At 45.4% G+C, this 15,692-nt stretch overlaps 1 protein-coding gene across 4 annotated transcripts in view; it reads right to left on the reverse strand.

The window, feature by feature from the left end:
* The window catches only part of Alpk3 (alpha kinase 3), a 66,291-nt gene that overhangs the window by 8,737 nt on the left and 41,862 nt on the right, over positions 1 to 15,692 (reverse strand). For 2 of the 4 annotated variants that reach the window (XM_005320176.5, XM_013356288.4), the window contains 5 exons: positions 12,366 to 12,646; positions 11,694 to 11,782; positions 10,713 to 10,936; positions 7,519 to 7,567; positions 1,749 to 6,987 (listed from right to left, as the gene is read on the reverse strand). In XM_005320176.5, coding sequence (XP_005320233.2) covers positions 6,645 to 6,987; positions 7,519 to 7,567; positions 10,713 to 10,936; positions 11,694 to 11,782; positions 12,366 to 12,646 — 986 coding nt within the window. In that variant the 3' untranslated portion in view covers positions 1,749 to 6,644. Of the gene's footprint in view, positions 1 to 1,748; positions 6,988 to 7,518; positions 7,568 to 10,712; positions 10,937 to 11,693; positions 11,783 to 12,365; positions 12,647 to 15,692 lie in introns of those variants that run through there. The other 2 variants (XM_040275123.2, XM_078051131.1) reach the window with 2 other exon arrangements.

The following is a 15,692-nucleotide window of genomic DNA, read 5'->3' on the forward strand; positions in this document are numbered from 1 at the left end:
GTGCTAAGAGCCGCCTGGCACATTTTCAGCAGGTTCTATCTGGCACGCAGAATAAGCCAGGACTCTCCTTCTTTGTATTCTCTACAAACCATCTTTTAGAAGTATATGCCTCTTTTGGGGGATGAGAGGGGAACAGAAATCACGCCTCCTGGGTCTCATGGCACTCCTGCTACCCTGGCCTCAGGAAGACATATGACCAGTGCTAAGCCTGTCTTTCTGGAGTGGAAACGATAGTCACACAAGGAGTCAGGTTTGAATTATGAGAAAGGAACATCTCTGGTGATGGCCTTCAGGGTCCCGAGGCCACAGTCCTTAGCTGACCTAGTTACCATCTTCCCTTAGCCTTGTTTTCCAGGGCTTCCTTCAGACCCGTGAGCTACTCTGGCACCTTTGGTTCTTGTGCAAGTCAGAGCTGGTTTCTGTTGCTGGCAGTCAGAGACCCAAACAGATGCAGATGTTCTCACTAGAGAAAATGATGAAGGATGGGCTCCCCCCTCCCCAAGAACTGAGGGTTTTCTTTTAAAAGTTGTTATGAAGGTGAGATTGGGGGAAGAGCATTGAAATGCCTGTGCTGGAATGGGAAAGTAGCAGTCTTTGTGCATCAGTGGACACCTTTTAAAGCTAGAAGAAGATATTTTAAATCTTCTTACCTCAGGGCATGGATGAACCTTTCTATTACTCTGTAGGAATCTCCTTACAGTTCAAATCCATTGAGTTTGTTTAAAAATAAACTCAGATATTAATTCTGTAAAATTTCTAAATTCACCAGTAGCCGAATTCACAATCTCACCCCATCTCAGAAGAGGGTAGAATTTTGTCAATTGGATCAATGATATCTGGGAATATTCAGAGGATATAAAAACACTGAATGTAACCCCACAGAAACATTTCCTTTAGCAAGAAAGCATATCTCACTCTTGTAGGAGAAAGCAAAGCACATCCCTCCTGCTCCACAGTACACTACTATTCAACTGCACAATTGATATAACCCCAGAGGATAAGAAGCAGAATCACAGGGCTGGGGGATATAGATCAGTAGAACATCACTTGCTTAGAATGCCCAAAGCTAGGTTGGATACCTAGCACAGTGGGATGGTGATGGGTGGTGGTGGTAGTTCAGAATCAGGAAAAAGAAAGATTCTTAGAAGAAACTATCAATTACAGGACATATGTTGTCAAAAACATATAGGCCAGGCGTGGTGGCACATACCTACAATCCTAGTGGCTTAGGAGCCTGAGGCAGGAGGATCACAAGTTCAAAGACAACCTCAGCAATTTAGTGAGGCCCTGTCTCAAAATAAAAACTAAAAAGGGCTAGGGATGTGGCTTGTGGTTTAGCATCCCTGGGTTTAATCCCCAGTACCCTCCCCACCCCCCAAAAAGGATATTTACAGAAACTTATTATTGTTTGACCAAGATGAGCAGAACATACTTTTGGTTTAGATTGTATTTATTGATATGTTCACTCAGAGATTCTTTGCTCAGTATAGAAACTCATAGCCAGATATGGTTCTAACTAATTTAGGGGGCCTTGGATAACATAATTATAGACTAAATGTTGGCTCATGCTAGATTATATTAAAAGACCTAACAAGCCAAGTGTGGTAGTGTGTGCCTATAGTCCCAGGTACTTGGGAGGCTGAAGCAGAAGTATCACTTGAACCCAGATGTTTGGGGCCAGGCTGAACAACATATCAAAACTCTCATATCATTTTTTAAAAAATCCAAGAAAGGAAGGAATTCAAAGATTTCAGAAGACAAAAATGCTTTATTGGGTCCCTGGCATGTATCCAACCCACCTGCCCTCTCATTGTCCTCTAGCAGGATTGGAAGGTGGGCTCCCTCCTTGCCCTGAGAAATAAATGAGTGGGGCTCTGCTGGCTTCCTCTCTATCTCTAGGCCTGGAATGCTGGTTGGAAGAGCTGCTATAAATACAAACTCCCTGACTTCAGCATCAGAGATAGTCAGAAGGAACAAAGTTGGATAGTCAGGAAAATAGCCATGAACATGGAAACCAGACCTTGAGCTGTGGTTAATCAACTGCTGAGTCCTGGGAATGAAAAAGGACAGGCAGTTCCTAAAATATCACCTAGTAAGTCTTGTAACTGGTTGAGCAATAATTCCCGGTTGGGCCTACAGGTCTGTTTCAAGCTGCCAAGATAAAGTCAAGATCTCCTTCCCTAGGCTTTAACTGGAGAGGAAGTCAAATATCCAAATATCTTTTTTTAAGTATTTTTTTTTAGTTGTAGATGGTCACAATATCTTTCTTTCTTTCTTTTTTTATTTGGTGCTGAGGATCAAACCCAGTGCCTCATGCATGGGAGACAAGCGCTCAACCACTGAGCCACAACCCCAGCCCCCAAATATCTTTTTGAAGGAAAGGCTTATTTTAACTTTTGATGCATATTGTGACCCTTCCTTTCAGCCTTCCCCCAAAGGGATCTGTATCCATGTATCTAGGTCTATAGAAGGGTCTGGGGGTCCACAGTTTCCCTAGGTGCCTTAGGGGTAAGACATATGAAAGTCAGAGGTAAGAGATAAATCACATGAAAACACAAACAATACAAACATTTCCCCCTTGAAAATGTCCTGGGGGTTGACTATTTCCTTCATAATATGGGCCAAACTCCTTACCACTAAGGCTATTCGGCCTGGAATTGTCCAGGCAACGTGTGCCACTTTGGGGCATCGTACTCCAAACCAATTATTGACTGATCTAGTAAGTTGCCAGCTTTGGGCTGCTCCTAGAGCAAGTGAAAGCTCTCCTACTGGAAAAGCCTTTTGTACAACTGGTTCTGCCACCAAGTCATATGGCCTTCCAGATTCAATGTGTCTGTGTGTGGCACATCAGGAAGCCATGTGGAGCCTGTGACAGAGCAGAGTGCTCTAGGGAACGTGTAAGTCCTGCTAAGAGATATGTGGTAGGGGAATCCAGCATTCAGAACCAAGCGATGCTCAGGCCAACAGGTATTTTGAGAAATACCCCTCTGGCTCTCCACTAGGCTCTAGGGGGTCCACACATGGCTTTGGCACATTAGGCCGCCATGATGCCTTCAGGGAGTTGTCTGATCCACCAGCCATGAAGTCAGGTGGACACAGTCACTTCAGGATGGGACTCTAAAGGCACAAGCAGTACATGTGGATAGCTCACTCATTCCCCCACTCTGCCACCTCCTACCACACTGCTGAGCTTCCCTCCATCTACACCTATGGCCCTAAGAGGGCTCAGTCACTTGTTCTGGATTTGGATTGGTTCTCCTTACCCATCATGCCTCTCCCACCATCAATATGCAGTGAATTATCAAATACCACAAACATTGTTGTGGTGTCCTCACACCTTGCACTCAACCAAAGAACTCAGTTTACAACAAAAGTAATGGGTTAGTATATAGGACCTTCATTCAGCTTGTGAGATTCCCACAGACCAGTTGACTTGATAGCATGGTGAAATGGTGTGTTGAAAACATGGCACCAAATACAACAACCTGAGAGGCTGATTCAGGCCTGCAGGAGGAGGTATAAACTTTGTGAACTGTCAATCAAACATGGTGTCATTTCTCCTACAGGGCTAGAAAAAAGTGAGGAGATGGACATGCTATCACCATATCTCACTGCTTTTCTCATATTTAAGGTTTTGGAACCAGTCTGGTGTAGAGGTTTTAGTCCCCAAGGGAAAAACACATCCTCAAAGAGAGAGGAATGATTCAACTGAAAAGGAAGCCAGTTTCGGGCTCCTTATGCCTCTAAGGGACAGAGAACAAGAGGTTGAGAGTAGAGCTAGAATGATGAACCCCAAGGAGGGAAAATATGGTTGCTGCTACATAGCCAGAACTAGAGACGGACATGGGAGATTCCTGGTATGCTTCCTGGTACTGCCAAGTCTAGCAGTGCATGCCTGTCATAAAGGAAGTACCACTAAGGGGATGCACTTCAGAACTGAACTCCAATGGGCTGAAAAGCCCTAATTATAGACACTAGTTCTCATGGCCAACTGTAGAAATGTCCTGCAGTCTTTACCTATACCACCTTTCTTTCAATTTCGGGCAAACAAGGTTAATTTCATCAGTTAAACCATGGACTGCAGGATTTCAAAGTGGGATTTAGTGTGAAAAAACTAAAAGAGGTAGATTATTACTAGTGATAACTGGACTTTGGGGAAACCATAGCCCTGTCATTACCCCTGTGTTGAGAGCTGCAGCTGAGTCGGGATGGTGCCTGGCCCCTGGACTTAGTAGTGGATATGACCTAGAGTTTCTTAAGCAGAGAGGAATTTGTTTTGAGTTGTATTTGGGAGAGTCAATACATCAGATGGGAAGAACCATGTGTGTGTGTGTCAGGGAATATCTCTTAGTTTTGTACTTCAAACCCCTTTCTACCCTTCCACTCTCCATAATTCTTCTGGTAAGAATCCTCATCCTTTGGGAAACTGCTTCTCTCTCATTCTGTGAGGCCCTGAGCTCCAGGCCAGCTTTTCTTACCTGGAATTTGGATCCTGAATGGAGGGAGACACTGGGACCTACAGCAACAGCTCCTGGGGGCAAGCACTGGAGCTGCCCTGGTTCCCACTCTCTCCAAGGCTAATTAATTGTTCAATAATTCTTTTGGTTCCACGAGCTACCCCAACATCTTTCCCATGAACCTTCTTTTGCTTAAGTTGGTCCAATTTAATTTCTGTTGCTCAAAATTCAAACACCAAGGATGGGCATTCTCTCCTAAGACTGCCTATACATCTTTTCCTCCCAGCATAAATGGGGCTGGCATAAAGTAGGTGCTCACAATTTGCTGAATGAATGGGTGAATTATTAATGGATGAACAATATCCAACTCTCAGTTCACCAAAGTAAGCTGGGTATGTAGGCTGGGAGAACTAAGGGCCCCCTGGGGCAAGAGAAGGAAGTAGGGAACCACCAGAGCAAAGAGGAGGTAGAGAAGTTAAAATCATGAGGATGGAGAAGGAAATTTCAGGTGAGGGAAAGCCCTGGGTGGGGTGAGGTGGGACTGAGAAGCATATAAGGGTCAGCAGGTAGCTGGGGGCAGATGCTGCTTGCCATCCAGACCAGTCCTGCTGTGGCAGAGGCGGCCAGAGATACGGGGAGTTTCTGCTGAGTCCCCAGCTCTGTTCTTCCTTTCTAGGTTCCTTCTTTCATGTTCTCTTCCAAACGAAGGTGCAATTCCAAAGTCATCAAGTCCCCCAAACACCTTGCTAAGGGGCACAGCCATCAGCTGAATTGTGTAATAGACTGTCCAGCTGCAGCCAGAGAAGACTGAGATGGAACTTCAGGCTAGGAACCAAAACGTTGATTCATTTTTCCAGTAGACCCAGGAACTATAGGATACCTTAGACAGCCTGCAGTACCACTGGGAAGAGGGGATCCTGACTATAACCACACCAGATGAGGGCAAGCAGGACACACGGTTGCTGCCTTTATTGCATTCCAGGGGAGCAGGCTAGCTCCAGACCTGCCCCACTCCAGGTCTCAAGGAGGGATGTCCAGGGTGTTGGGCCCAGCACAGAATTTCCTCAGAAGCCCAGGCATGAGGGCGCAGAGCTGGAGCCCCAGGATCAAGAGCTAATGGTTGGGGGGCAGGGGTCCTAATTCCCAGATGGAGACACACTCCACCCAAGCATGTGAACGGATCCTTCCTAGAACACCCATGTGGACTCCCCTGTGAGGAAGAGTCCCAGCCCTCCACCCCTTTGAGAGGCGGGTGCAAAACTCACTGTAACCCCACTCCTTTCAATAACGCCCTCCCTCTGGCTATTGCTGCTGGCACCCTCATGCCAGTTCTCACCTCATGAGCAGAGAACCTGGGAGAGGTAGAGGAAGAGGGCACCAGGATGGAGGGAGAGGCCAGAGGGGCTGGGCCTCAGGGTGTGGGTCAGGCCTAGGGAAGGTCTGGGACAAAGGGACAAGCCAAGAATTGATGACGGGCAGTCAGCAGGCTGCAACTCAAAGCATGAAGGTACAAGGGAACATGGGAGCAGGGGAGTGAGTGTCTGAGTGATGGGAAGGAACAGCAGGAACACACATCATCAAAGACCACCGCAGAAGGACACGACAGGCTCGGAAGGGCCCTGAGCACTGTGCATGCTCAGGACAGGTTAGTTGAGGGATACGCTGGGCTGAATGAGGCTAAGTAGCGGGAAGGAGAAGATCCCCTGAACATCACCAAGCCAGACCCACCAGAGGAAGTCTGGAGCCCTGATGACAGGGAGAGATAGGGGCCAAACAGGGGCAAAACAGCAAATGTTGGCCCCCGGAGTACAACATTAATTGAAGGGTTTGGCTGGGGCAAGGGGTCGGGCTACAGAAATCATGCAGAGGACTTGGGGAAGCCTCCAGCAGTGGCATGTGTAAACTTCAAGAAGGGCCTAGATCTCCAGGCCCTTGGAGGTAGGGCCTGCTTAAGGCCTGCAAGCCCTGGATAACAATGGCACCAGGAGAGGCCAATGGGCTGTGTGCTGTGCCCAGAGCCATCCAATGAGGAGTTGACTGAGGAGAGGCTGCTCAGAGAGGTCCCCAAGAAGTGCCTCCTTAGGTCACCTTCTCTGGTTTGTTCTGTGTTGAGAATGTCTCCATCCGGTTCAAGCTGCTTCCTGGTTGGTCTGCTGCTGGGTGGAGGCCCCCAGCCTCCTGTTGGGGCTACCGCATGCCCTGGGCCTTGGAGCCTCCATCTTGGATGGGAGGCTGTCCCGATGACTGGATAGTGACTGCCTCTGAAGCCTGAGAGGTCTTGGAGCTTGGAGCACTCTTCCGGGTGCCCTGAGGACTAGGGAGGCCTTTCTTCTGGGGCTGAGGACTCAGCTGGGGGCCCTTCCTGCCAGCAGATGGACTCTTAGAGCCTTTGGCCTTGGCTTGGGGATGGGCAGTCTCAGGGATCTTGAGGGGTTTCAGCCCCAGCATCGCACAGTAGGTGTTGCACTGGTGGGAGGAGACAAACTGGTCCAGCAGGGCAGGGAAACAGCTCTCCTTGAGGCCTTGGTATCTGCAGCCAAACAGTAAGAGCTGAGTGGGTTGCACCCAGAGTGACAGGCTCTTGGGGGCCGACTTTGGGGTGGCCATCACCAGGGTATATTCTACCCTATTCCCCTGGGTTCTACCTCAGGTGGCAGCATCCCAAACATTGATTTAAAAACTGGTCTCATTACACCTTGACACACAGGATTCACTTTTGCGCCATCCTGTAGTGTGAGGAGAGTTTGCCTTTTAAATATAAACTGATGCAGACTTGAGGTCAACCGTCTAATCCCAGGGCCCTTGCCCATCCGCATCCTGATGAACATTCTCAAGGGAGAAGGAGTGGAGGAGTCCCTGAAGGCCCAGAATTTCAGGAGAATGTAGATATGGGCATTGATTACAGCTGCCAGTCCAGACCTGGGGTCAAGGGCACCGGGGTGGGTGGGGGGAATTAATGGCCTCAGGGTGTCACCCACACCCCAGGGATGGAAATCAGAAGGAATTAGGATGTCCAACATCCTGAGAAGACTAGAGTGTGCTATCCTCAAGAACCACTCACCCTCGCAGTTTGGTAGCAATCTGCACATCAGTCATCTTCCAGTCAACCCCTGAAAAGAGAGAAAGTCAGGGGTTTATGGCAGCCTGGCTGGGTCCTAGGCTTCCATGTCTTCAGCAAGGACATCACTTTAGATGGGAACTTCCCAGAGTTCAATGGAGGCAGGTCTTCAGCCGTCCTCTCAAAGGTCATCACCACCAGCCTGACTCGAAGGCACTGCACAAGCCTCTGTATGACTAGTTGTTATGGTTTTGATCTGGAATGTCCCTCAGAAGCTCATGTGGTAAAGCTTGGTTCCCCAATGCAGCCATGTCCAGAGGTGGGACTTTTAGGAAAGGATGGAACATGAGAGCTCTGACCTCATCAATAGATTAATCCACTTGATGGATCAATAATTTGAATGAGTTATTGGGAGGTGGGACCTATTTAGAAGAAGAAGGTCAGTAGTTGTGTTCCCTGGAAGGATTTAGCTTGTTCTCAGCCTCCCCCCACCCTCTGTCTGTCTTTCTCTCTTTCCCTGCTGCCGTGAACTGAGCAGCTCTCCTCCGCCACAGCCTTCTGCCATGATGTTCTGCCTCACCTCAGGCCCAGAGCAATGGAGTTGGCCAACCATGGACTGAACCTCTGAAACCATGAGCAAAAATAAACTTTTTATTTGTGTCAGGCATTTGGTCACAATGACAAAAACCTAACTAACACCCTGATAGTTAGTCATCTTCCCATTTTTAAGACAGCTCAGAGTTCAATGACTTGGGAAATTCATGCTTATTTTATAATAACTGAGCACTGATTGTGCAATGATCATTGTGAGTCAAAGTAAATGTTTAGTTTTCCTGACTCCTAAAGCCAAAACTCTTCCAGCTATGCAAGCCTGCCTCTACTAGATCAAACCAGGTCACAAACTGGACTGGATTCTGGCTTTGGACTAAAACTTCCCTTCTCTTAGATTAGTAGCCTATCCAAGATAGAGAAGATGGCAATGAGAGAAAAGTCAGGTATGGGCCAGCAGAAAGGTATCACTGGAAAAAACTGTCTTCTACCCTACTCGTAAAGGCAGCAGGCAAATTCTTCAGGAAGCCAGATGGTTAAGACAGCCTTGGAAGAACACAGCCTGGCAAAAATGATGATGGAGAGAAAAATTTGCCACCCTGCTCAGTCCACCCTAGTATCTCAGCATTCATGTATTAGATTTGTGATCCTCTTTCCCTATTTTCAAACTGTCCAGGATTTTTCTAAGAGGCTGCCTTTCACTAACAGGGCTGAGGACCATCACATGATGGAGTAGCACAAGTGTCAGCTTTAGAACCAGACAGATCTAGATTTATGTTTCAGCTCTCTCACTTCTAGGCCATGTGAATTTACCAAGACATGTAATCCTCTAATCTGCAACTGTGAAAGAGAGAATAATAATGCCCATCTTACAGGGGTTTTGAGAAGATCACAATACATGTAGGACTCTGGCTCGGTGTCTGAAGCACAGTAGTTATGAAATAAATGTCAATTTCTTTGTCATTTCTCACATTCCATTTGTATTATAATAATGATCTCTCACACTTGCACAGAATTTCAGTTTGCAGGTTTTCCCAAATATGATCTCATTAAATCCTGAAAATAGGTAAGAAGACAGTATTCCTAGAGAGGGAAAGGCAATTAGAAGACATAACCTGTCTGAGCTTTGGTTTTCTTCTTTGAGAAAACAATGCGGTAATGGGGCCTGGTCTTAAACTATTCTGACTCCTAAGTCTTTTTCCTATGACACCATGTTGTCATTTCATGGTAGAGGTTATTTCTCACAGCTTCTTGAAGACAGTGACTACTACCAATTTATCTTGTATCTTCCCAATATTTAATAAATATTGGATAGAAGAGTGGAAACATGAATTTGTGACATAATAGATTGAATAATGGTGGCTTGATATTATCTAGATCCCCTCGTCTGATATATGGAATTATATGTACAATAATTATTGTATAGCCTAACCCCAGTGAAAAGCTACTTGGAGTCCATTTTATATCTCTTGTCCTTGGTCTTCTTACATTTATTTATTTATTGTACTTGGGATTGAGCCCAGGAGCTCTTTGCCACTGAGCTACATCCCTAGCCCTTACTTTTTATTTCAAGACAGGGTCTCACTGTTACCCAGGCTGGCATTGAATCTTCAATCCTATGGCCTCAGCCTCATGAGTCTCTGGGATTATAAGCATGTGCCACCACACCTGGCTGGTCTCACTTTTTGCCTCAGAGACAAGACTTAACAATGTGTGATATTGCCAGCTACCTTTCCTCCCACTGTAGACAGCAGTTTTTCTTTTTCTCTCCCCTGTCCAGTTCTGGTTAAAGAGCTTGGCCTGAGAGAATTGGTCAAACAATAAAGGAAAATTCATGCTTCCCACCTTCTTTTGTTAAGGAGTTTCTGGGTAACAGGGACATAGAGATACAACTCAAAGGGGCTGGAGCTGTGGCTCAGTGGTAGAGCACTTGCCCCACAAGTATGAAGCACTGGGTTCAATCCTAGCACCATGTAAAATCAAATAAAGGCATACAAAACCAAAAAAATATATTAAAAAAAGATAAAACTAAAAGAAAGCCAGGCAGGCTTATATTTAAAGACTAACATAAATGGAGGAAGACAAGGAGTGACTATAAAGCTATTTGTACCAGGATGGAAGAGAGTTTGGGAGATTTGGAGAGTGAAAAAATCCAAAGCCAAGCTGCAGAGATAGGAAGTTTTGAAAAGGGAAAGGGTAATTGTGGGTTTTGAAATAGATCCTATGTAACATTACTTGAAACAGATTCCTTTTAACTTTAAGTGGGCTGGATCTGACTCCTTTAAATGCAACTTTGCAGTTATAAATGGGGTGACACAAGGGTGTACATTAGGATTGCATTCAAAATGGTCCCTGTCCAATCTACATTACAAGACTGTTATGAAAAGCAAAGGAGGGCTGTGGATGTGGCACAAGTGGTAGTGCGCTCGCCTAGCATGCATGAGGCACTGGGTTCAATTCTCAGCACCACATAAAAAATAAAATAAAGATATTGTGTCCACCTAAAACTAAAAAATAAATACTTTTTTTAAAAAGCAAAGGAGAAAAAAATGCAAACGTGCTTTATAAATTATCAAACATGCACTACAACTCTGCCTTTTCTGCATGCTTTTATATCCATGCACCTGTGCATCCTCACACCTTCATACCTGCCAAATCTGTGACAAGGAAGCTGCCATTTGTCCACTGATACAGCCAGTGCTGGAAGGTCTGGCATTTCTGCAAGGCCTCAGAGCTGCTGGATGCTGTTGGAGCCCTAGTACAGCTCCATTCCCGGGAACAGTAAGACTCCAGGGGCTTGCCCAGGTCCTCCTCCAGGGTAGCATAGGGGATATTGTTGGCAGGCCGGTAGATCAGATAGAGTGGGATGATCCTAAACATAGTGGAACTCTGCAGTAAGCAGCAAATGTGGCCCCAGAGAGCTCCTCTCTCCAACCCCATTCTATATTTATTCTTAGATCTAAAAGAAGGGCCTTTCCCAGAGGCTCCATCTTGAGTTCAGGAAAGGAAATGGAAGCCATTGACATCAGAGTCCTGTCTATTCTCTATGATCAATGGGACCAGAACCAAACCCTGCTATGGTCCCAGGTCAACCATACTTGGGTAAGGGCTGAGCCAGTATGTGTCAAATAGAAAGGTTACCTCCAGAGCAGATTCAAACAGATCATGATCAAGTACCAGTTAAACCTCAGATATGCAAGGGTCAGAGTTCAAGTCTCAGAACAGAAACAATTATGACTCACAGCTGACTCCTACGGAAGTCCACACAGACCCTGCCTGCCCATGGCAGGAGAGTCCTGACCAGTTTATTTAGATGAGCCCACCCCACATCTTCCACAGAGACCCAGAATCTGGTATGCACAACACGTAATTGGTAAAATCTGGGTTAAAAAGTGAGGAATTAGGGTGGGTGGGAGGAGACTCAACCAGAGACTTTTCTCAAGTAGGGAGTGAATCTTGAGGTTTTCATTTCTAGATTTTGTGGGACCTTTGAGCTGAGCATGGGGTAGCATGAGCCTATTTGTACCTGGCCATAGGATGCCCCGTGAGGGGTTGGGAAATCACTGTCTTTGCAGAAGTGGGAGGCAACAGCTCCGCACTCTGCATGTCCCCACCTCCCGTGCACTTACTCAGGCACCTCTCCAAAGCCGGATGCTGCCCGGGCTTCAGCTGCGAAGATTTTGCAGTACTCCCTGCTCATGTTCTGGATCTTGCACCCCTGTGGATTAGAGGAAACAGAATCTAATCAGCAAGGAACCTCCCCAGCTCTCTCTCATGCCTAGGTCTAAGTAGGCGGGCCACCTGCTAAGGGACTCCAGGAGGATGCCAACCCTGGGGTACAATGGGGCTCACTCCTTCCTGTTCCCTACTCTGTGACTCATCTTCTCATTTGAATCACAAGGGGCTGTGGACTTTTTTCAGTTTGAGGTTTTCAAAATGGTTTCTAAACTTTGTTTCCTGGAGCCTTAATGCTAGGAGGCAGTGCCTTGGGGTCCCTCAGTGGAAAGAAGGGTAGACCATCCCTACCCACATCATTCCTTCTTTATTTCTCATGTAAAAAAGACCTCTAGGAGAGATCAGGTTTGAAACACATATATATAGTTTGAAACCTAGGGCCCAAATGGTTTTGAAGCTCTCAAGCTGTTTGAGGCCATGTCTAGATTCCAGGCTACATCTCAGCTTCCCCTCTAGGGCCACTATGGGAACCTCATAGGCTGAGATTGAGATGGCTTCTGCTCCCACATTGGGCCCAGGCTTGCAAAGGGAAGGAGGTAAGACAGTACAGTGACAAGAAGTAGTACCTGAATGGTGACATCGTAGTTTCTGCCCAGGAGAGAAGTCTCATTGCTGGGCCCAAACACAAGCAGGCTGGACACCTTGATGATGCATGTGCGGCCTGACTCAAAGATGGGTTCCAGCCCGTAGATGACCTTGGCTTGGGAGGCCTTCCGAAGGTTACACCCATGTCCATCCCCTCGGAGCTCCTCACTCACCAGTCGCCCAAAGAGCTTGTCCCCCCAGCAGCCAGAGTCAGCCAGACCCTTAGCAAACACCATGGGGGTCATCTCAATCTCTTCTCCAACTGAAGGGGAACAGGAGAAATGTGGGAACTAGAAGACCCTGCCTGAACAATGTGAGATCCACAGGGATGAAAAGGCCAGAACAGTCTTCCACCTGTCTACCTGTGTGCTCCCTGTCTGTCCATAAGTGCTCTGCTGTATACACCTTGAGGCCCCTACCAGACTGAAAGCTGCTTGGGGCAGAAATTGCATCTGATTCAACCTTTGCCATTTAACAATCTCGGGTGGTACCCATTCTATAGTAAATGTCCAGAAAGTACCCAAGTAGGCAGGAGTGTTCTTGTGGCAGTAGCAGTCAATACAGAATACCAGAATTACTTTGTTCTAGACCTAGGTATAATAAAGACTCCATCTCAACCAACATGTTTGATGGAATAAAAACTTTGCAGGACCAATCCAGTAGCAGTGAGCACCCCTAATGCTCAAATTGTGATTGCTAAAGACCATTTCCCACCAAAAGGAATCAGAGCTCCATAAAGAAATGGTAGGCTGGGGCTGGGGTGGTAGCTCAGTGGAAGAGCACTTGCCTAGTATGTGTGAGGCACTGGGTTCATTTCTCAGCATCACATATAAATAAATAAAATAAAGGTCCATCAACAACTAAAAAATATGTTTAAAATATTTTTTAAAAAAGAAAGAAATGGTAGGCTATAGCACTTAGTAGGAAGTATACAGAACAGATCTGAAATATTCTGTGAGATAAGAAAAGTGTCAAAAACTACTGGAAGCTCGGTGCTGGGGTTGTGGCTCAGCAGTGGAGCACTCACCTTGCAGGGGTGAGGCTCTGGGTTCTATCCTTAGCACCACATAAAAATAAATAAGTGAAATAAAAGTATTGTGTCCAACTACAACTAAAAAATAAATATTAAAAAAAAACTACTGGGTTGTAGTTCAGTGGTAGTGTACTTGCCTGGCATATGTGAGGCACTAGGTTTGATTCTCAGCACCACATATAAATAAATAGATAAAGGTCTAATAAACAAGTTAAAAAAAAAACTACTGGAAGCTATTTGAGGCCTGGGCAACTTAGCAAGACCCTGTCTCAAAAAAAATGACTTTTTTTTTTTTTTTTTGGTACCAGGGGTGCTTAACCACGGAGCCACATCTCCAGTCTTTTTATATATTTTATTTTGAGACAGGGTCTCTCTAAATTGCTTAAGGCCTTGCTAAATTGCTGAGGCTGGCTTTGAACTTGCAATCCTCCTGCCTCAGCCTCCCAAGATGCTAGGATAGCAGGCATGTGACATCATGCCCAACTCAAAATAAGGTTTTTTAAATGGGCTAGGGATGTAGCTCAGCAGTAGAGAGCTCACCTAGCATGTGCAAGGCCCTTTCCATTTAATTCCCAGCACTGAAGAGGAAAAAAAAACTACTGCTACTGGAGACTTGTCAAAAGGACACAGGACTAGGCACAGTGGCACACCCCTGCAATACCAGCAGCTCAGGAGGCTGAGGCAGGAGGATTGCAAATTCAAAGCCAACTTCAGCAATTTAGTGAGGCCCTAAGAAATTTAGTGAGACCCTGTCTCAAAATAAAATCTGAAAAAAAGGGCTGGAGATGTGGCTCAGTGATTAAGAGACCTGGGTTCAATCCCCAGTACAAAAAACAAACAAACAAAAAAAAAAAAAAAACCCAACACCACAGGAACTAACTGCAAACAAAACTTTGACCAAAACTGAAACAATCTTAGACACAAAGGTAATTATTGCAATGTAGTACACATATCATACATGTTTAAAGTTCATTTGTTCATAATGGTAACTGGCAAAAAAATAATTAGCAGGGCACAATAGCAAATGCCTGTAATCCCAGCTACTCAGGAAGCAGAGACAAGAGGATTTCAAGTTTGAGGTCATCCTCCAACTTAGCAAGATTCTGTCTCAAAATAAAAAATCAGGGCTAGGGATATAGCTCAATGGTAAAGCACCCCTAGGTTCAATCCTTACTACTCAAATAGTAAAAATAAAATAAAAAGGTGGGTATGGAGATAAAGTTCAATTCCCTGGTACTAATAAACAATTTCCTCTATCAAAAGAAACAAACCTCATTGGTCACCTCTGGAGGATGCTAGAATACAAACTCACTATTCTGAAATCTAGTGAGTACAGAGGGGAAAAAGGCAAGTACTTATTCATTTTCTGCTGGATCTGTATGTATCAGGATAACCAAATAATCATACAGAAAAATTCCAGCTACTAAAGACAAAATGATAGAATTAAAATACCTCCACATTGTCATTCTTAATGAAATAATGGATTTAGACAATAATTAGTGACTGCTAAAACCCCAAGATAATAAAGGGGGTTGTGTCAGAATTTTTTTTTTCATGCTGGGAGTTGAACTCAGGGCCTCACACATACTAGACAAGCTCTTTATCCCAACCCTTTTTAAAAATTGTATTTTAAGACTGCATCTTGCTAAGTTGCCCAGGTCTCAAACTTGTGATCCTCATGCTTCAGCCTCCTAGGTAGCTTGGATTACAGATGTGCAGCACCATGCCCAGCTATTTTTCTAATTTTAAAAGGAATTGATCATGACTGGTGATGCAGCTCAGTGGTCAAGCACTTTCCTAGCATGCTCAAGGCCCTCTGTTTAATCCCTAGCACTACACACACCCACACAAAAAACAAACAAACAAAAAAAACACCAAAATTTTAAATTATTTGATAACTGAACAAAAAACACTGGTTGGGTGAACATGTGATCAAATGTGATAGAATGAACAGAAGAATTAATGCATCTGTTAGCAAGTGAAGCTCCTTGGGTGTCTCCATCACTACTATCTTCATGGGCCTAAGCCTTAGTGTAAGTCTTGTAGGTGCGATATGGACTCTCCTTCTGATTTCTGAGGCTTTGAAGTGTTTGTTACACTTTAGGGGTGTCTCAACATCACCAAATGCATTGCTCCTAGGTCCTTCCTAGACATTAAGGATGTCTGCAGTGGAGACCAAGCTGCATTTTTAGCAGGCTCCTTGTATGAGTCTAATGCAGGAATCCACAGAGCATGGTGAGAAACTCTGGGTGGGAAGCTGGCAGGATAAGGCAGG

This window comes from Ictidomys tridecemlineatus, chromosome 5 (genome assembly GCF_052094955.1).
Source record: "Ictidomys tridecemlineatus isolate mIctTri1 chromosome 5, mIctTri1.hap1, whole genome shotgun sequence".
In the NCBI taxonomy this organism is placed as follows: domain Eukaryota; kingdom Metazoa; phylum Chordata; class Mammalia; order Rodentia; family Sciuridae; genus Ictidomys; species Ictidomys tridecemlineatus.